Source organism: Pseudorca crassidens, chromosome 9 (assembly GCF_039906515.1).
Source record: "Pseudorca crassidens isolate mPseCra1 chromosome 9, mPseCra1.hap1, whole genome shotgun sequence".
Taxonomy (NCBI): Eukaryota; Metazoa; Chordata; class Mammalia; order Artiodactyla; family Delphinidae; genus Pseudorca; species Pseudorca crassidens.
The window spans coordinates 54,132,780-54,154,254 of record NC_090304.1 but is presented as its reverse complement, the minus strand read 5'-3'; the positions used below and the strand labels follow the sequence as shown (position 1 = coordinate 54,154,254).

Here is a 21,475-nt window from a genome sequence, read left to right as displayed (position 1 = left end):
GACCCGCTGAGCCTCTGAAGCCCAGAAACCAGCCACCCGGGAGGCAGAACCGCTCTACCCCACCGCCGGCCACCGCCGCTGGCTAAGGAAGAGCCATATTACCGCAGTGCAACCCCCACCACTCGCTGAGACCTGGCTTGCCCATTGGTTCAGCTCCCACGGGGGCGGGACCCAATCACAGAAAACGGACGCGCTATTGGGCAGAAGGTCTGTCTATCGCCGGCAGGAACAGGCTGGGGGCGGAGGAACCCAGGGATGGCCTAAATTGCGTCTATCAAGGGGAGGTAAAACCTGGGGCGTTGCTTCATTTTTTCCCAGTCTAATTGGTTCTTCCACTACCACGGGGCGGGGTCTCCTGGGGGAGCCGCAAGGACCATTGCTCGAGGTCGCTGTCAGTTGTCAGTAAAGGAAAAGAGGGGCGGAGTCTGATTAGGTAGACCTTGCGCCTGGGCTGTGGTGTCACGTGCAGAAGGCAGGAGAGTCACCTGATTAGTGAGAGTCAGTTTTGGGAGCCACTTCCGCCCTGACCTAGTTGCCATGGTAACCGGCCTCCCTAGGAGGGCGGGGATGTATTTGGCGCCAGCTGGGTCGTGGTGGCCGGTCTGTAGTTGTCTTTTACTGAGGGACTCTTGTCAACGTGTGAGGATTGAAAAGGAATACTTTATGGTTAGACAGAAAACCACTACGCAGGATGCACCAAGACCAGAAACTTGTCGAGCAGTCCTGCCAGCTCCACCCACGACCAGTTCCAACCCACAAGTCCCCGCCCCTCCTCACACTCCACTAACTGGTAGGCTGAGCCAGGCACCTCGGGACACTGTTTCACTTCTGTGAGTGGGGTGTTTATGCTGTTCTTGAAAAGCCTTTGCTACTTTTCTCCTCCTGACTAATGTTTACTTACCCATCAAATCTCATCTGGGGTTGGGATCCCAAAAGACTTCTCAGATACACTCTGGGACCCTGAGTTAGGAAACTTGCCTCTACTACATTCCTGATTATTCTATTGCATTCTACTGTCTTTTAATAAGTTTGTAACACACATGTGCAGCCACACATACCCCTCCTGCAAACACACAAACTTACACACTGAATTTCTCAAGCAAAAGAACCTTGTCTGATTCATCTCTGGATTCCCGGTGCCTCGCAGAGAATCAGGACATGTGTTTTTGAAGTGAAGGCACAGTTCCAATGCCACTTCTTCCATGAACACCTCCTTGATCATAATGATAGCATTTATAGCAATTGCTTCTGTAATAAATATCATTGAGTCATTCTGAAGAATAATGATCTGCCTTTTTCCCCCTTAGACTGAATTTCTCCACCACCTGGACTGACCTAGCAGAAAGAGCACAGTGTTTCAGAGTCAGACACAACAGGAATCAGGAACTTTTGGAATCTTGGCTCTGCCACCTTCTAGTTATATGTTCCTAGGCAAGCCAGTTTCCCTCTCTCAGCTTTCGTTTTCCCATCTGTAAAATAGTAACAAGGTTGCTGTGGGGATTAAGTAAATTAATGTTAAGTATAGTGCCCAGTGCAGGACCTGGTATATAATAATTGCACTAAAAATATTTTAATAAAAGGTAAGCATACTATCTTTCTAGGATATTCAGAAGCCTGAAGACACTTTGGATCTGATCCCAGAGCTGGCTAAGATGTATGTCACACCGTCTCCTATTCTGAAACGTTGAGTAGTTCCTCATGGCTAGAGCCTAGGGTATGCAGTCAGGTGTTTGCTGAGAAGGGAGTAATTGAGAAATCCCAAATACCTGGTTCCAAGATCTGGTGGAATTTCACAGAAAACATTTGTCTGTTTCCAAGCTGTATTAGTTTCCTGAGGCTGCTGTATCAAATTACTACAAACTGCCTAGCTTAGAACAACTGAAAGTTGTTCTTTCACAGCTCTAGAGGCCAGAAGCCCCAAATCAAGGGGCTTAGTGCTAGGTCTGAAGAAGTCCAGGGACTGTGGGAGCCAGAGAAGACAGTCATATTTCACAGTGGAGGTGACATTTAGCCTGGGTATTGAGGGACCAATAAGAGTTCACCAGGCAGGGAGGGAAGAAAGGATGTTCCAGCACAGAGAGCAGGAGCGATTTTCCACAAGCCTTTACTGAGGTTCAACTCTGCATCAGGCAGATCACTAGACACCAGATATACAGAACTGAGGTAAATAACACTTCTCAGACTTTTCCACCTACATGCCACAAACCCTAGGAGAGCTGGCACTCACGCGTAGGGGTATGGCAGAAAACTGAAATAGTCTCCTAAGTGTTCAATAAATGCTACCTATCATTATTTTTTTTTCTTTTTCGTTTTTGTTTTTTTGTTTGTTCCTCTGGCTGTGTTGGGTCTTTGTTGCTGTGCATGGGCTTTCTCTACTTGCAGCGAGTGGGGGCTACTCTTCGTTGAGGTGCGCGGGATTCTCATCGTCATGGCTCCTCTTGTTGCAGAGCACGGGCTCTAGAGCGCAGGCTCAGTAGTTGTGGCTCACGGGCTTGGTTGCTCCATGGCATGTGGGATCTTCCCAGGCCAGGGCTCGAACCCGTGTCCCCTGCATTGGCAGGTCGATTCTTAACCACTGGCCACCAGGGAAGTCCCTGTGCCAGGCATTGTTGTAAGCAGTTCATGTGTACACTCACCACAGTGCTGGAGATTAGAGAGCTAAAGCAAGATTTCTGTCACCTGCCCTAGGTCACATGTTTTGAGTTTTAAGCTGGGGTTTGAAAGTAGTCTAACTCCAATGTTGTTAATCCTACATTTTACTGCCTCTAATAAAAGAGTATTATAGCGTATATTTTAAATTTTATTTATACAGTGAAGTCATGTTTTTCTCAGAATATATTTCTATATCATATACAGGAAATTTTAGAAATACATCATGTGTGTTTAATCAGAGGAAAAATACTTTGTATTGGTTTTCATCAAAAGTAATTAGAAATCTCAAAAATCATTTGGTATTTTAGAAATGAGAAAAGGTGCTTTTTAAATGTGCATAAGGGCATTGTAATGTTATGTAAAAAGTGTAGGAGATACAATTGTGTGTATGCATGATAAAATATGAGCTGAAAATACACAAACCAAAACTCCCTAAGCAATAAGTGGTGAAAAATAGCCTTAAGAAGAGTTTACAAAGAAGAAAAACAGGATTACGCAAAAGAAGTTTAGAATATATACGGGGCAGAAGTTTGTCATAAAAATTGTGGTTGAAGCCAAGGGGTGGGGGAAATTCCTATTTTTCTCCTCCTAGTGATCCCATTGTAACCCATTAAATGAGAATTTCTTCCACCTTCTCAGAAGTATTAGAAAAAAGCGTCAGATTTGCAGCCTACCCCAAGTAAAGTGAAATGCTTCACAGATAAGAAGACCAGACTCTGCCATCCACTGGCACAGCCCCTCTAGAAGATTGAAGGTCACTGCTTGTATTAGTTTACGCCATAAACTAGCTTGCTTAAAACAGCAGAAATTTATTCTCTCATAGGTCTGGAGGCTGGAAGTCCAAAATCAAGGTGGTGTTAGGACTACACTCCCTCAAAGACTCTTAAGGAGAATCCTTCTTTGCCTCTTCCAGCTTGTGGTGGCGCCAGTTGTTTCTTGGCTTGTGGCTACATAACTCCAGTCCCTGCTTCCTTAACATGGCCTCTCTCCTTTCCCTGTGTCTCTCGTTTCTTTTACTTTTAAGGACACTTGTCATAGGATTCAGGGCCCTCCCAGATAATCCAGGATTATTTCATCTTGAGATCCTTAATTATATCTGTAAAGACTTTTTCCAAATAAAGTCACATTCACAAGTTCCAGGGATTAGGACCTGTCCATATTATTTTGTGGGTCAGCATTTAACCCATCACACCATTCCTATGTGCGGCCTGCCCCTCTTTTCTCTCAGGCCAACCTGCCCAAAAGATGGAGAAATTAAGTTGGTATTAATCTAAACTAGATAGTTTTAAATTAAGATGTTAGTTGTAATCTCCAGAGTAACCATGAAGAAAATAACTCAAAAATATACAGTAAAAGAGACAACAAGAGAATTAAAATAATATATTAGAAAATACATGTTTAACACGAAGGCAGGAATGGAAGGTGAGAAAGAACAACAAAATGGCAGATGTAAACCCTACCTTAGTAATTGCATTAAATGTAATTAACGCTCCAATCAGAAGGCAGAAAGTAGAAGTACTGTATGTATTTTTTAGAAGTCCAACACTATTGTGTCTACAAAAACACACTTCTTATTTAAAGACACAAATAGGTTGAAAGGGAAAGGATAGAAGATATTCCATGCAAATGGTAACCAAGAGAGAACTGGGGTGCCTATATTATACTAATACAGGCTACACAAAACAGATTTTAAGATAAAAATTGTTACTAGATGTAAAGATATTTTATAATGATAAAAGGGTGACTTCATTAGGAAGATATAAAATTATAAACATATGCACATAACAGCAGAGTCCCAAAATATATGAAGCAAAACTTGCAGAATTGAAGGGAAAAATAAACAGTTCAACAACAATACTTGGTTACTTCAATACCCCACTTTCAGTAATGGATAAAACGACTAGGCAGAAGATCAACAAGGAAAAGGAGACTTGAACAACACAATAAACGAACTTGGCCTAATAGATACCTAATCTATAAAACATTCCAACCAACAAAAGCGGAATACATGCTTTTCTCAAATGCACATGGAATGTTCTCTAAAATAGATCATATGTTTGGTCATTAAAAAAGTCCCAATAAATTAAAAGGGGTTGAAATCATACAAAGTATGTTCTAAGAGCATAATGAAATCAAATTAGAAATAAATGGCAAAAGAAATTTGGAAAAATAGCAGATACATGGAAATTAACCAACATACTCTTAATAACCATGGGTCAACAAAGAAATCTGAAGATAAATTATAAAAAACTTTGAGATGAATGAAACAAAAACACAACACACTAAAACGGTGGGATGCAGCTAAAGCAGTTCTTAGAGGGAAACTTATAACTCACCCATATTAAACAAGAAAAAAAATCTCAAATTAATAAACTAAACTTCCACCTTAAGACACTGGAAAAAGAAGAGCAAACTAACTCAGAGGAAATACTAGAGGAAAATACGCTAAATACGTTTACACTAAAGCACAAATAAATGACATAAAAAATAGAAAAAGAACAGAGAAAATCAGTGTAACCAGATGGCTCTTTGGAAAGATCAATTAAACTGGCAAATCTTTAGCTAGACTGATCAAGAAAAAAAAGAGAGAAGCCTCAAATTACTAAAGTCAGGACTGAAAGCGAGGACATCACTACCAGCCTTTCAGAAATAAAAAGGATTGGAAGCGAATCTTATGAACAATTGTATAACAACAGATTAGATTATCAAATGAAATGCACAAATTCCTAGAAACACACAAACTACCAAAACTGATTCAAGAACAAAAAGAAAATCTAAAGAGATCTATAACAAGGAGAGTTTAAATTAGTAATCAAAAACTTTCCACAAAGAAAAACCTAGGCCCAAATGGCTTCAGGGGTGAATTCTACCGAATATTTAAAGAAAAATTAACATCAATCCTTCACAACTCTTCCAAGAACAGAAGAAAAGACGTCCCAAATCATTCTATGAGGCCAGCATTACCCTGATACCAAAATCAGGCAAAGACAAGAAAACTACAGACCAATATCCCTTATTCATTATAAATATAGACATAAAAATCTTCAACAATATACTAGTGAATCAAATACTAGTGAACTAAATCCAAACATATAAATTTTTTTTACCAAGAATGCAAGATTGGTTTAGCATATACAAATCCATTAATGTAATACACCATATTAATAGAATAAAGGACAGAAACTATATGATCATCTCAGCAGATGCAGAAAAAGCATTTGACACAAACAAGTTCCATAAAGTTGCAAGATACATGATCAATATGCAAAAACCAATTGTATTTCTATACACTAACATGGCAATCTGAAACAAAATTAGGAAACTATTCCATTAACAATAGCAACAAAAAAATAAAATGCCTAAGAATTAATTTAACAGAAGTGCAAGACTTGTATACGGAAAACTACAAACACCATTAAAGGAAGTTAAAGAAAACCTAAGTGAATGGGAAAACATCCAGAGCACTTAATATTGTTAAAATGGCAACATTCACCAAATTGATCTGTCGCTTCAAATGCAACATCTATCAAAACCCTGGCTGCCTTTTTTGCAAACATTAACAAGCCAATCCTAAAATTCATATGGAAATGCAAGGGACACAGAATAACCAAGACAATCTAAAAGAGAACAAAATCAGGACTCACATTTCCCGATTTCAAAATTTATCACAAAGCTAATCAAGACAGTGTGCTACTAAAGTAAGTATAGAAATAGAGATGAGTGGAATAGAACTGAGAATCCAGAAATAAACCCTTACATTTATGATCAATTGATTTTGGACAAAAGTGCCAAGACAATTTTATGAGGAAAGAATGGTCTTTTCAACAAACGGTGCTGGGATAACTGGATATCCAAAAGAATGGAAATGCAAAAGAATGAAGTGGGACCCTACCTCAACCATACACAAAAATTAACTCAAAGTCGTCCAGATGGGCTTCCCTGGTGGCGCAGTAGTTAAGAATCATCCTGCCAGTGCAGGGGACACGGGTTCGAGCCCTGGTCCGGGAAGATCCCACATTCCGTGGAGCAAATAAGCCCTCAAGCCACAATTACTGAGCCCGGGTGCCACAACTACTGAAGCCGCATGCCTAGAGCCTGTGCTCCGAAACAAAGAGAACCCACCGTAACGAGAAGCCGAGAAGCCTGTGCACCGCCACAAAGAGTAGCCCCCGCTCACTGCAACTAGAGAAAGTCCGTGCGCAGCAGCAAAGACCCAACACAGCCAAAAATTAAATAAATAACTTTATTAAAAAAAATAGTCCAGAGATCTAAATGTAGAAGCTAAGAACTCTAAAACGTTTAGAAGAAAACATAGGAGTAAATCTTTGTGACCTTGGATTAGGCTGTGGCTTCTTAGATATGAAAGCACACACCACAAAAACAAAAAACAAAAAACAAAAAACCTAGATAAATTTGATTACACCAAAATTTAAAACTTTCATGCTCCAAAGGACAAATGGTACATGATTCATGAAACATGCTACATCACAGACACACCTCGAAAACTTTATGCTACATCTAAGAAGCCAGACACAGAAGGCCACCTATTGTATAATTCCACTTGTAGAAAATGTCCAAAACAGGAAAATTCATATAGACAGACAGTAGGTTAGTGATTAGTTTTTAGCCAGGGCCTGACGGGAAGGGTAATAAGGAATAACTGCTAACTGGTATGGGATTACTTTCGGTGGTGATGAAATTGTTCTGGAATTAGAGAGTGGTGATTGAGGCACAACTTTGCGAATATACTAAAACCCGCTGAATTATATACTTCATTTTTTTTCAAATTTATTTCTTTTTTTCTTGAATTTTATTTATTTCTTTATACAGCAGGTTCTTATTAGTTATCTATTTTATACATATTAGTGTATACATGTCAATCACAACCTCCCAATTCATCCCACCACCACCACCACCACCCCACTTCCCCCTTGGTGTCCATACATTTGTTCTCTGCATCTGTGTCTCTATTTCTGCCTTGCAAACCGGTTCATCTGTACCATTTTTCTAGATTCCACATATACGCGTTAATATATGATATTTGTTTTTCTCTCTCTGACTTACATCACTCTGTATAACAGGCTCTAGGTCCATCCACATCTCTACAAATGGCCCAATTTCATTTCTTTTTATGACTGAGTAATATTCCATTGTATATATGTACCACAACTTCTTTATCCATTTGTCTGTCGATGGACATTTAGGTTGCTTCCATGTCCTGGCTATTGTAAATAGAGCTGCAATGAACATTGTGGTACATGACTCTTTTTGAATTATGGTTTTCTCGGGGTATATGCCTAGTAGTGGTATTGCTGGGTTGTATGGTAGTTCTATTTTTAGTTTTTTGAGGAACTTCCATACTGTTCCCCATAGTGGCTGTATCAATTTACATTCCCACCAACAGAGGGTTCCCTTTTCTCCACGCGCTCTCCAGCATTTGTTGTTTGTAGATTTTCTGATGATGCCCATTCTAACCGGTGTGAGGTGATACCTCATTATAGTTTTGATTTGTATTTCTCTAATGATTAGTGACGTTGAGCAGCTTTTCATGAGCTTCTTGGCCATCTGTATGTCTTCTTTGGAGAGATGTCTATTTAGGTCTTCTGCCCGTTTTTTGTTTTTTTTAATATTGAGCTGCATGAGCTGTTTATATATTTTGGAGATTTTGTCCACTGATTCATTTGCAAATATTTTCTCCCATTCTGAGGGTTGTCTTTTCGTCTTGTTTATAGTTTCCTGTGCAAAAGCTTTTAAGTTTCATTAGGTCCCATTTGTTTATTTTTGTTTTTATTTCCATTACTCTGGGAGGTGGGTCAAAAAAGATCTTGCTGTGATTTATGTCAAAGGGTGTTCTTCCCATGTTCTCCTCTAAGAGTTTTATAGTGTCCGGTCTTACATTTAGGTCTCTAATCCATTTTGAGTTTATTTTTGTGTGTGGTGTTAGGGAGTGTTCTAATTTCATTCTTTTACATGTAGCTGTCCACTTTTCTCAGCACCACTTATTGACGAGACTGTCTTTTCTCCATTGTATATCCTTGCCTCCTTTGTCATAGATTAGTTGACTGTAGTACATACTTTAAAAGGATGGGCTTTATGCTACATGAATTATATCTCAATAAAGCTTTTATTTAAAAAAAAAAATAAGGAAGACTGGCCACTTTGCTGCAGGAACAGCGAGCTGGAGAGAGGCCTGGAAACAGGGAGCTCAATTTAATAGGTCCGGGAGACCCAGTAAGGGTATGATGATGATGATGATGATCACAGCTATTATTTCCTGTTGAGAGAGCTGGATGAATATATTTTATTTTTATATCATATATTTATATACCTATTATCTCATTTACTCAGGAATATAGATTACTCCCATTTACAGATGAGGAAGCTGAGGTTCAGAAAGGTTATGTGACATGATAATGCAGCTGGTAAGGGCAATGTCACAGGCTGGATCCCACACTCATTCGTATATGTTATCAGGGATGAGAAAGGAGGAAATGATTTGAGAGACAAAAATGTCAGCATCAGCATCAGCAAGCAGCTATGGGAGTGGGGGGCAGGGAAGGGGGAGGAGCGAAGAGCCCACCACGACTGGAGGCTGGTTGTGCTGATGGTGGGCAGTAGTGACATCTAGAACCAGACAGGGAATATAAAAGGAGGCAAAGGTTTTTTAAAAGATGAGTGCTTTACGTTTCTGTCGCCCTTTTTACATTTCAAGCACCTGAGAACCGGGGACATTCAATTTGGAAGCCCCTCGTTCCCTGTCAAGAGGAGGAATTCAGTGAATGTTGATTTGCTGAGTAATTAGGGGCAAGTCCGTTGGCCTTTCTGTGCCAAGTTTCCCAGGTTAGGAGGAATTGCTCACGGTGAATGTTAAATTTCTGTCTATCTCTCAGCTTTCGGGAGTCTGTGATTTTATTTATCTCTAGCTTCTAGCCCTGGGTAGGAGCTAGATAAGCGTCATAATGAGAAAAGAAAGCTTAGGAAGCTGCGCAGCGTTCGCCTCAGACCTGTCCTCAGTGCCCTCTAGTGGCCATATCTGGGAACAACAAGCAGCATCATGGAACTGACCTTCAGGCTGAGACAGCAGCCGCACTCCCACCGTCCAAAGGCAGAGGGTCTTCTGGAAAAGGAGTTTCCAGTTCCCTCTCCCAAGGTAACAACTCCCAACCCAAGGCAATGTTCACAGCATTTACCTAGAGTTCACCACACACAGCTTAGAGCGAGGCATGCCTCTGCTCTGCACAGCTGGCTGCTAGACACGCTTGCTATTTGCAGGGGATCGGTTATAGAGCCCTCCACCCCTACTCCACTCCCCTCCCTCCAGTGGATAACGAAATGAGAGGATGCTCAAGTCCCTCATATAAAATAGAGTAGTACAGTTGGCGCTATGCATCTGCAGATGCAAAACCCATGGATACAGAGGGCCGAGCTTACGTTGCCCTGGGTGGCCCCTCCAAGACTTGGGGCCTGGTTACTGTTCCCGTTCCTAGGCAGAGATGGTGGAGTTCCCTGATGCACAGTGGGTATCCAATCTTCACAAAATTAATGCTGAGAATAACGGCCTATGTTTGTGGGTTGGCCTAGTTTAGCCTGGAGCCAGACGATGGGGGTCATGGCTGGCCTCAGGCTGGGGCTGGTATGGGGCTGAGATGCATCAGAAAACGGGCCTTTCCTCCATCCTAAAGGAAATGTCTGTCCTCTAACCTGGGCTCTGTGGCCTGAGGCCTAAGACCTGCTTGGAGCTACAGAATCTAGCCTCTGTTGGCCTCCAGGGCACCTCTTCTCTGCCCTGCCCTCCTCCCCACCGAAAACCTCTGGAGAAGCCAGCTCCCTGCCCTCCCATGGGAAGCCCCACTGCAGACCTCTCCACCACCACCTCTCAGTGGTTCAAGTCAGCAGCCTCTCCCATTTGCACTTGCTGCTCTGCCCTTCAGCTCCTTCCTGGCAAGTTTCCAGTCACCCATTGAGTCCCAGCTCAGGCTGGGGCCCCAGATCAATGAGGCACCCCAGGTTGGATTAGGGGCCTCTCCATCACAGCTCTGACCACCCTGCATATCCTCAGCTGTTTCCAATGTTTGTTTCTGCTCCCACGCAGCCAGCTCACAGCTTCTGGCCCAGAGGAATGGTCCCTGAGGTGAATGGTAAAGACAGGCATTAGGTAGTGGGAAGTGGGAAAGTCACTTCAGTCTCAGGTGGGAAGGGTTCCCCCAGGTACTTGGTACTCATTGAACTGAATGGAATTAGAACAGAGAGAGGTGGCATGTTGTGAGATCCAGGTGTGGTATGAAATCACTAGAGTGACAGCAGGCCAGGCCTCCCTCTTTGTGGTATAACTGAGGCCAGGGGCAAGGAACATGGTTGAGTGACCCATATGGACCTTTCCAGCTCAGCTATTCTAGGACCTTACAGCAGGACAGTAGCCTTTACCACAGGTGGAAGGCAGCTGTGAAGGGGCTCCAGTGAGCCCTGCCTCCTGGCGTTCACTCCGTGTGTAATCCTCAAGAGCGTGAGCTGGACCTAGTGACTTGCATCTAATGAAGAGAATATGGCAAAAGGATAAGTTATCACTTCCAAGATTAGGTTCTAGAAGGCTGTGGCTTCTGTTTGCACTCTCTCTGCTTCTTCTTGCTTACTCTCTCTGATGCAGCAGCTGCCACGCTGTGAGCTACTCTACTGAGAGGCCCGTGTGGCAAGGAACTGGGAGTGGCCTCTGGTCAAAGCCAGTGAAGAGGTGAATCCCGCCAACAGCCAAAAGAATGGCCTTGGAAGTGGATCCTCCCCTGTCAAGCCTTGGGATGATCACAGCCCGGCTGATACCTTGATTGTAGCCTTGTGTGAGACCCTGAAGCAGAGGCCCCAGCTAAGCTGTACCTTGATTACTGACCCTCAGAAAGTGGACACTGTTGTTTGCAGCTACTAAGTTCTGTGTTTTTTTTTTTTTTTTTTTTTTTTTGGCTGTGCTGCAGTGGCATGTGGGATCTTAGTTCCCCAACCAGGGATGGAACCCGTGCCCCTTGCATTGGAAGTGCAGAGTCTTAACCACTGGACTGCCAGGGAAGTCCCAACAGCCACTAAGTTTTGGAGTAATTTATTACACAGCAATTAATAACTAATACACCACACAGGGCCATGTGGGCCAAAGAAGCAAGGGGGAGAGGGCTCAGCAGGCAGCCCGGTGGGGGCGGTGGTCTCCCCAAGTGTCAGCGGCAAGATGCAGATGCGGCCCCTGCAATAACTCATAGAGGACACTCATTTTCATTTATTCATTTAGGAATATACAAAAGTCTGACATGGTATAATGATCTCATCAAGAGAAAACAGAATACACAAAGGACTAGATTTCCTCCCTGGCCCCCTCTCAGAAAGGCACAAATATATGAGGTTTGGGTTTGGGGAACTTCTGCTCTGGACCAATCTGCTGCTCAGAAGGCCAGGTCCCTCTGGAAACAGGAAATGGGACCCCTCGCCCACATCCACTACTGTGGGTGTGGGTTAAACAAACCTAGGCCACTGAGAAGTATGTGATTTAGGCCAATGCGGGGTCTGTGCTGGGTCCATGTCATCAGCTCCCTGAGGAAAACCAGCACTCCAACCAGAACGTGGTGGGGCTTGGTAATCCAAGAGATGATTAAACTGGGCAGCTCCATCCCCCAGCCTGGGATCACCGCCACCTCCATCCTCTCTCTGGAGGCCAGTCCAGGCTCAGATTTCAGAGACTGGGGCCGTGGGGGGTGGCAGAGAGGAGAATTGAGCTTGAATATTCCAGATGTTTATCCCTGAGCTTTTGAAAGTGGGGACCCCTGTTGCCTCTGAGTCTTCCCCTTGGCAGAAGCAGCTGGTCGTGCAGTCAAGCGTGGGGTAGCCGGCTGTAGAGATGTTTGTATTAGAGGAAGATTCTGGCCCCTCATCCCCCAGGGACAAAGGGCAAATAATCTAACTGGCCTGAGTCACTAATGGCTGTCCTTCTTCCCCAGTTAACCAGGACTGAGTTTTCTCTGTAATTTTGGGAAGGAGAGAAGAGGGGTTGGTTGAGAAACCATAAAGGCCCAGATGGGTCAGCCACCACCTAGAACAGGACAAATTGGAAGTGAAAGAGCTTGAAACATTCACTTTTTCCTTCTTAAAAAAAGACCTAACATTGTAATGGTTTAACAAAATTATTATAATTTCTTTTAAATAACCCACAGACACCCATGACGCTTTCACATTTACAGAACAAAAAGCACTAGAGAACTTGGTAGAAAACGATTTGCAGCTGGTTCCTCCCAGAAGCTGTCCCCCGCGGACAGGCTCAGTTCACTTCCAGGACCTCGGTCTCCGGGAGGCCGAACTTGGTCTTGTGCTGGTCGAAGAGCTTCACCAGGGCTTCCACGTACATGGCGTGGTACAGGTCGATGTCCTGCTGGGTCGGGTGTTCCAGCTTGGGGGTAGTGATGGGCTCACCCACTGCAGGGATGGGGCACAGGCCTCTGGTTAGTCAGTGCCATTCGGCCCACGCTCCCCGGGCATCCACCATAACGCCGATGGTAGCGACCCTGCGCTACGTGCCAGCCGCCTGTCAGGAACTGTGCTGAATGTGCTCCATTGCAGGCTGTCCCTTTTACAGGTGAGAAGACTGGGGCCCAGTGGTACGGGAAGGGACCTGCCCAAGGCCGCATAGCCACTAAGCAGCAGATAGGATCAAGTCCAGTACTCAGCTGGGAGCTCCTGTGAGAGGTGTGGGATCAGGTAATGGCTTTGCTTTTGCCCCGCTCTGGGCACATCACTTCACCTCTCTGCGCCTTAGTTTCCTCACCTATCACATGGGGATCCTTCCTTATAGGGCTATGCCACAGCAATGAAAACCCAGAATCCTAACCACTAGGACACCAGGAAACTCCCCAGTTTTCCATTCTTAAGGTGAGGAGCAAACGCCTTCACGCCGTCCACTAGACCCCGTCCCTCTCCAGCCACCCCATGCATGGAAATGTCCCCGCTGCCTCACAGACGTCAGACCTGGTATGGGATTTGTGTGTAACAAGAGTCAAGGGTGAGTCTGGATCGTGTGACCTAAAATGCAGGAAGTTGATCTCTCTGGAAAAAGTACAAAGCAAAACATCTGGCCCTGATAAGAACTCAAAGTATCTATGTGAGCTTTGGCCCCTGAAGTCCATGGCTTGCGGCCTCCATGCTCTTATGTGATCTCTAGATTGTGAACCATTAACAGATGCACACAGACACACATACTCCTACAATAGATAATTCTTTGGAATCCTCTAAACTGTCTCATATGAACGCAAAACAACACAGCTGGGGGCGAAGTGCAGCCAGTTTTTTTGCTACGCTTCTCACAGGCTTCTGCTCCAGGTATATTGATTTGCATCTGTTCCTCAAATATCTATACAATCTTGCTGCAGGAACCTCATTTAGGCTACTGTTTCTGACAAAATGTCTCTTCCTCCCCTCTTTTTCAGGATAATTCCTATTCAGCCAATAGTGTAAGAGTCACAGGGACTTCCCTGGTGGCGCAGTGGTTAAGAATCCGCCTGCCAATGCAGGGGACACGGGTTCGAGCCCTGGTCCGGGAAGATCCCACATGCCGCGGAGCAGCTAAGCCTATGCGCCACTACTACTGAGCTCGTGTGCCACAACTACTGAAGCCCATGTGCCTAGAGCCCATGCTCCACAACAAGAGAAGCCACCATAATGAGAAGCCCGTGCACCACAACGAAGAGTAGCCCCCGCTCGCCGCAACTAGAGAAAGCCCGTGCACAGCAACAAAGACCCAACACAGCCAAAAGTAAAACAATAAAATTATAAAAAAAAAAAAAGAGTCACCTCCTCCCTGGGGTCCATTATGACCCTCCAGAGCACCCTGCACGTCCTCCTCACACCCCCTATTGGTCTTTGCTGTAAGGGGGTCTTCCCTGATAGACTTGGGCTCTGAAAACACAGAATTGCTGAGTCCTGTTTTCTCATCTAGCACAGCTTAGCTCATCGTAATGGAACTATCCCCTATCCCCCTCCCGCAACGATCATTCCCATCAGCACCCAAACAGGTCCACGTCCTCATGGCTCAGGGCATGGACATCAGAGCCAGGGATGGATTTGAATCCTAACTCTGCCACTAAACTAGCTGTGGCACCCGAGTTCAGGGTCTGGAGGAAGGGGGGCTCACCCACGGTGGTGATGGGCTTGGAGTAGGGCACCAGCCCCCAGGTGTCGGAGGAGAAGAGGCCTCGGCCATGGAAGATGCACGGGGCGAAGCCAATGTACTTCTGGAACTTTTTCTGGACCCATCGGCCCCAGGAGCCCTCCTCAAAGATCACCTGCTTGTACACCTCATTCTCCCCGAAGGAGTAGGTGGGAACCAGGTCGGCTCTGGAAGGGAGACGCCAGGGTCTGTCATAGCCCAATCACTGGCTTCAGTTCCTCCTGGCGGCCCTAGAGGCCCCAGACGCCAGCTGAACTCCCCTCTGTCAGGGGTGCACAAGAATCACCCGGGGGACCCCAGACCACATGTCCCCTCGCTGCCAGACGGGGACAGGCCCTCTGCCCCTGTTAGTGACTGGGGAGCATGTCAGGGCTTTACAATGTGGCCCTGACCAGGCCACTATAGCCTCACTCGGTTTTCTCAAGTGGAAAATGGGGATGGCATCCCTGCAGGATTTTGCAGGAGAATCAAACGGGACCGTAGAAGTAAATGCGCTTTGTCCAGTGAAATGTGCTGAACAGGTGGCTATCCAGAATGTACCCCTAGAAAAGGTCGGAGAAATCAAGCTGCCTAGCTCTTCTCTGCCTGTCCCCAGGGTTACCCCTCCAAGAAGGCTTCCTTGATATTTCGGGCCACAACACCCTCCTTCCTGGCCTTTCGCTCTCCTAGCTGCATGACACGCTCTGGCCCTGGGGCACAGTGCTGACTCTGGGCTTGGCTGGCCTCTCAGCCCACCTGCCAGGGCCCAGGAGACCCAGGCTGCATCTTTGCCCACTTGGCTGCCCAGCCTGAGCTTGGGCAACCCTGGCCTGAACCTCTGGGCTCCAACCTCCCCTTCCCCACAGGATAGCTAACCCCCTTCTCTGCCTTCCTGGGGTCTGGGTTCTGCCTTCAGGAGGCAAGGAGCTGCTGCCCTGGGCTGCGCAGAACTGTTGACAGGTGTGCGCATGCGCGCGCACACGTGTTCTGGGAGGCACTCACCCATGGTGCAGGGCCAGTTTCACAAAGCCTTTGCGATTGCGCAGGGTGACTGCATTCTTGCCGGGCATGGAGCTCAGGGACTCGGCCGCGCCCCCCACCACGATGATGATGGCATTGCCGCTCCCATTCTTTGAAAGCAAGTAGTCTATGGTGTCCCGGTTCACAGGGCAGATGCCTGGGGAGTGGAGGGGGGACACACAGTCAGGGCTGCCCATGGATGCACTCCCTACCCCCTGCACATGGTCAAATATAGACAGAGCCGTGAACCTGGGTCCCAGACCTAACCCAGCCACTTGGAGGTATGGCCCCACGTAAGCCATTCCTTTTTCTGAGCCTCAGCTTACTTATCTGTAAAGTGGGGACAATGACACAAGGTTGTTTAGGGAATGCATTCATTTGGCAAACGTTCCCTGAGGTCCTAACTGTGTCATGCTGGTGCCAGGTGCTAGGGAATCCCAGTAAGTCAGGCTGGTGGGGATCAAGGTGGATGGATAATGAGAGTCATGGACGATGATTAAATCGTGCAAAGGGCAGCACAGGGGCTGGAGATGCCCAGAAAAGGGGTCAGAGAAGGCTTTCTAGGGAAGATGTTATCCTAGTTGAACCCTGAAGATTGTATGAACAGCTCTCCCACTCAGCCCTGACCCACTGTGCCTCAGCAGACCACGTCTCCAACACAGGACCAGGCACCAGGGCACGGTGGGTTGGCTTCCTGGCCAATGGAGTGGCTCAGGCAGGGACACGCAGGACATGTCTGGATTCTCACCTCCAGACATCAGGTACTCCCTCAGCACTGGTATCCGGAAGTTGCCGGCCAGCGTGGCCAGGTAGGGCCTTATGCCAGGGAACTTCTTGCTCACTTCTGTGGCCTCTGTGCTGAAGTTGCAGAAGGCACCCAGGCCCATGATGCCGTGGGGGTGGTATCCGAAGATGTAATTCCTGGTGGTCAGCAGGTTGTGTGTCTTCACCAGCTGCAGGGAAGACCTCAGGTCAGAGGAAGCTGGCCAAGAGAGGAGTACTGGGGCACACCCAGAGGTAGGGGAGGCACTAGGTGTGCCCTGGCCCCTGGAAGCCTGGGCCTGAAGGACTGGACTGACTCTCTCCTCCGACCTCAGACTCTCATCACTGGGTTCTCGGTGCCGGGTACTTGCAAGTCACCATTTGGACTTCGAGTCCCTGGGAAGGGCGTGGGAAACTTTCTCCCTCATTCCCCTTATTTCTCCAGCCGAACACACCAGGTCCTCTTAATTGCACTCTGCCAGCCTCCTGCATTCCCTCTCTCTGGGCCCATCCTCCTCACCACAGCCAGAGTGACTGCTCTAAAACCCCAGTGCAACTCCTGTCACTCTCAGATCAAGAGGGATGTCCAGCTTCCACTGGCATAAAGTCCAAGTCCCTTTCTTTGGCCAGAGAAGGGACAGTGCAGCTGGCCTGAATGGAAACCTCCTTCCAGACAGCCAGACTCAGCTCAGGCTCTGATGCAGGAAGCAGAAGGACGGGCCACAGCCCTTGTGCCAGCCACACTGCGGGCAGGGGAGGTCAGCCGTACAGCTGGAGTCGCTCACCTGTGGCGCCATCAACAAAGGTGTCCTGGATGCTCTAAAGGATGACTGCCTTCCCGCCCTGGGACTGGTGGCTTGGACGGTGGGTTGGATGGTGCAAAGTTTCCCTAAACCCTGAGCAGCAAGAGGCACCGACCCAGTATCACAGGAAACATGATGGGGTGGAGGGTGCCGAGAGGGATGGAGAGGATTGGCATCTTGTTCAGAAAAACATCACTTTCTTTTAGGATTAGAAAACGAATGAATAATCAGAGAATTTTAAAACTATGGGCAAGCAGGGAGAAAATCCAAAGCACCTGTCACACCGCCAACCAGATAAACCGCTCTGACTCTGGTGAGCTTTTTTTCTACTCAAATAGCCAAATGTTCTGTTTAACACAAAACTGAGGTCATATGGTTGATATGATTTTGAAATAATTACCTCCCAAGCATATCATAGCTATTTTTCCTTATCAAAATCCCTCAGTAACATGTCTTCTCACGGCTATGCTACACGGAATAGAATTGTAATCAAACCCTGACTGATGGGCCTTTAAAAAGCTTCTAAAATTTCCCTCAGAAATAATGCTTCCATAAATACCTTATTTTTGTCCTCATGTCTGCTTGCATTCTTGAGACAAACATCAAGAAAGACAGTTCCCGGGTCAAAGGGTATGACCGTTTTGGTCCGGTGGGCTGCCCTGCCTCTGGAGAAGAGGCACTGATGATGACATTCCCACCTGCAGTGCTTCAAGGTTCCCCCTGCCCCGCGCTGGTGCCAGCTGGAGCAGAGCCCCTGGCCACCGGCAGAATGTCAAGAGCCTGGGTTTTCTATGACTCCAGATTTGGGAACTCCCTGACTGAGGGAAGAACCCCGCGCTCAGTTTGGGGGGTGTGGGGTGCAGTTGGCCTCCGGGAAACTGAAATCTGAATCTTCAGGTGATGGAGGCCAGAAGGGGATGGGAGTGAGGGTGGCTGGCACCCCTCCCAGCTCTGTAACTGCCCGTACGTGTGACTGTGAGAAAGACCCCGTGTCGTACCCTGTTGCTTGGGGCATTTGTACTCTTTCTCCCGTTTTGCCTTTGGCGAGCAGATTAAAGCCGCTCAAATCCCCAAGTAATCCTTAGCTGCCCGCCACATAAATGGGGAAGAGCAGCAGCTGAATCCACGGCCAGGGAGGTGGGGGAAGCCCAGCTTCACACGCGCTTCGAGAAGTGGTTGTTCCGAGGTTTTGCCGCAGAGAGCACGTCTGCCCTACCGCGTTAGCTCTCGGGAAAGCCAGAAGGAGAAAGCACCCTGTCCCGGTTTCCATGGGCGAGGAAGGCGCTGAGGCGAGAGCGGAGGCAGCCAGTACCGCATTGGAAACTTGCTCCTGAGTTGATGGCTGGGCCTGGGAGCCCCCAGCACAGGATGGGGTGGAAGACCCCTGATCTGGGCCATTCCTTTGATTACAAGGTAGAGACTAAGACCTAGAGAAAGGAGTTGCTGCTTCCCCAGAGGTCACAGCAAATCATCCTCCACCTCTAGACTAGGCCACCCAGCTGTGCTTTTCCCTGGACCTGGGATACAGATGGGCCACCTGGCGGAACCCCAGCTAGCTCTTTAAATCGTTTCCTCCCTCCCCCAAGCCTCTCTCTGGTGGGACATTGGTTAAATGAGGTGCCCTGGGGCACAGTGCAGGTTAATGGCCCTTGGGGCAGCACCCAGAAAAGGACGGGCCTCTGATACGGCTTTGATCTGTCTTCATGCCACACTCCCCTCGCCATGGGTGGACAGAGTGTCCATTCAGGAGGGAGGAGGAAGGACACTGCTGATGAAGGCTCTGTTGACATACCTGCTCGCGTGTCCCCTGACTGTTTACCCATGGCAAAGTCTCAGCCCAAGGGGTTGCCCAGGTCAGGCCTGCTGGCTGACATGAGCCTGGGACACATTCCTGGCAAGTCGCCCCTCCCACCCTGCCTCCCCGGGCAGGTAGGGTGTTCAGGTAGCCTTGTCCCAGCCTGGCACCATACAGAGGAGGAAACTCAGAACCAGAGAGGAACGAAGGCTCGCCTAAGCTGACACAGTGGGGCACCACGGCAGGGGAACAAAGGAATGAGAACACAGGTCCTGAAGCAGACACAGCCTTGGTTTCTATACCAGCCCTGCTACTGACTTGCTTTGTGACCTTGGGACAGTCCCTCCTCTCTGGGCCTCAGTAGGTCCATCTGTGAAATGAGGCAGTTGGACAGATAGGTGACTATAAGCTCAGAGAGTGTTTCCTAGTCTCTTCTCCAAAGATCCTGCCCATCTCTCGAGGAGAGGTGACCCGGGCACTGCCCACTCCTCTTCCAGGTAGCTGGTGGTCCTGGTGGCTGCTGTTAACACGTGAGCCCCACCTCTGCTGGGAGAAGGGATGCTCTCTGGGCCAGCTGAGCTGCCCTGGTGGCAAAGAGCAAAGAGCTTCACCAATAAGGGAGTGGGGAGGGGTGGGTGGGCACAGTTAGAAATCATTACCCAACCATTGGCAAGAGGCTGGGAAAAGGGGGTGGGACAGGAGGGTCATACACGACTCCACAGAGCATCAGCCCTGACATCAGGTCACTAAGGCCAAATCCTCCACACACAGAAGAGGAGCCTGAGGCCCCAAGGGGCAGGGGCTTGGCCAAGGTCAACCAGCAGCAAGCACAGAGCCCAGGCTGAGGCATAGATGCCTCAGGCCCAGCTTGGCTTTGGTCCTGGTGCCTAGGGGCCCTCCCAGGGCCAGCTCACATGGGTCACGTGGCTCCAACTCCCAGCTGTCTTCTTGGAACAGAGGTGAGATAAGGGACACGGGGTTTTCTTTTGGTTCTTCGGGAAGGGCAGAGATCAGTGGGGAAGGGTACCTGTCTGTCCCAGCACTGACCAGCGGTCATCAGGTCATCCTGTTCTGGATGGGGGGAGCTACTGGCCTTGAAGAGGTTTCCTGAGGGGCAGGCCACTCTGGGGCCCGGCCCCCAAGGTAAGGGCCCTAGCAGAGAGAAAGAATACATAATCCCTCACATCCAACCATAATTTACCACTTTTTAGCATATGAGCAGCTCCATTTCACAGATGAGGGTAATGAGGCTCAGTGAGCTTGAGAAAGCATGCCCACGGTCCCATGGGCAGAAAGCGACAGAATCTAGCAAGATCCATCAGAGGGTGAGCCCAGCCAAGGGCAGGGACCAGGGCTGATTCTTCTGTGTCCCCATGCCCTGCAGGGGCCCAGCAGTACACGGGGAGCAACAGTGCTGGCCAGTGAATAGAGTGACGGGCCAGGACCTCAACCCAGGTCTCCAACAGCAAAGCAGAGGAGGAAGACCCACGGAGTGGGGCTCAGTCCAGTGGGGAAGTCTGGGATTGGATCTTTCGCAGAGAAACAGGCAGTAGGGATCCAGTGGGAAAGAACCTGGGGCCTGGATTCTAGTACTGGCCTTGGCATGGAGTCACTGTGCAATTGGGACCAGTCCTTGCCCCTCTTTGGGACTCAGTTTCCTCACCTCCAAAATGAGAGGGTTGGGTCCTATGATGCAACATCCTCCCAGCAACAACAGCCTTGGATTCCTTGCAGCCAGAGAGATGGGGTCAGGGAAAGGGAGGAGCAGGAATTCTGACCCCAAAGGTCCTGGGAAAACTGGGCTCAGGCTGGAATGGGCAGAGGGAGCTGGTCCTGTGAGTGCAGCGGAGAAATGTAGGGTTACCTGGCCACCTCCCCCAGGCAGCACGCCAGGATGTCTCAGTTGCTGACTCACAACAGCAAACACACACCACCCCGTGTCATGCACACTTCCGCATGCACACACGCTGCCTCCACTTTCAAACCCCACCGATTTCTGCTGGGTTACCTCAGCAGCTAGGGTGTGCCGGGGCTGGGGTGCTGAGTGAGCTGGATAGGCATGTCTTTCCCCTGCAGGGAAAACCTTCAGGATTCTGCCAGAGTTACCCACAATCCACCAGCGTCACCAACATGCACCAGGGCCCAGAAGCCTCTGCCCTGCCAACCTAGCTTGCAGACCACCAGCAGGGGGTCTGATAGAATGTTAACTGAAAGCCAGACCAAGCCACTTTTTATCTTGTCAGGACCTTGAGTTTGGCCCCAGAGAAGGCAGGT

General features: G+C 47.9%; 1 protein-coding gene across 1 annotated transcript in view; it reads right to left on the bottom strand.

Annotated features, from left to right (window-relative positions):
• Positions 1 to 21,475, bottom strand: part of UVRAG (UV radiation resistance associated) — a 352,887-nt gene that overhangs the window by 308,605 nt on the left and 22,807 nt on the right. The window contains 2 exon segments of the mRNA XM_067750404.1: positions 15,824 to 15,998; positions 16,590 to 16,794. Of these exon segments, the coding sequence (XP_067606505.1) occupies positions 15,824 to 15,998; positions 16,590 to 16,794 (380 nt within the window).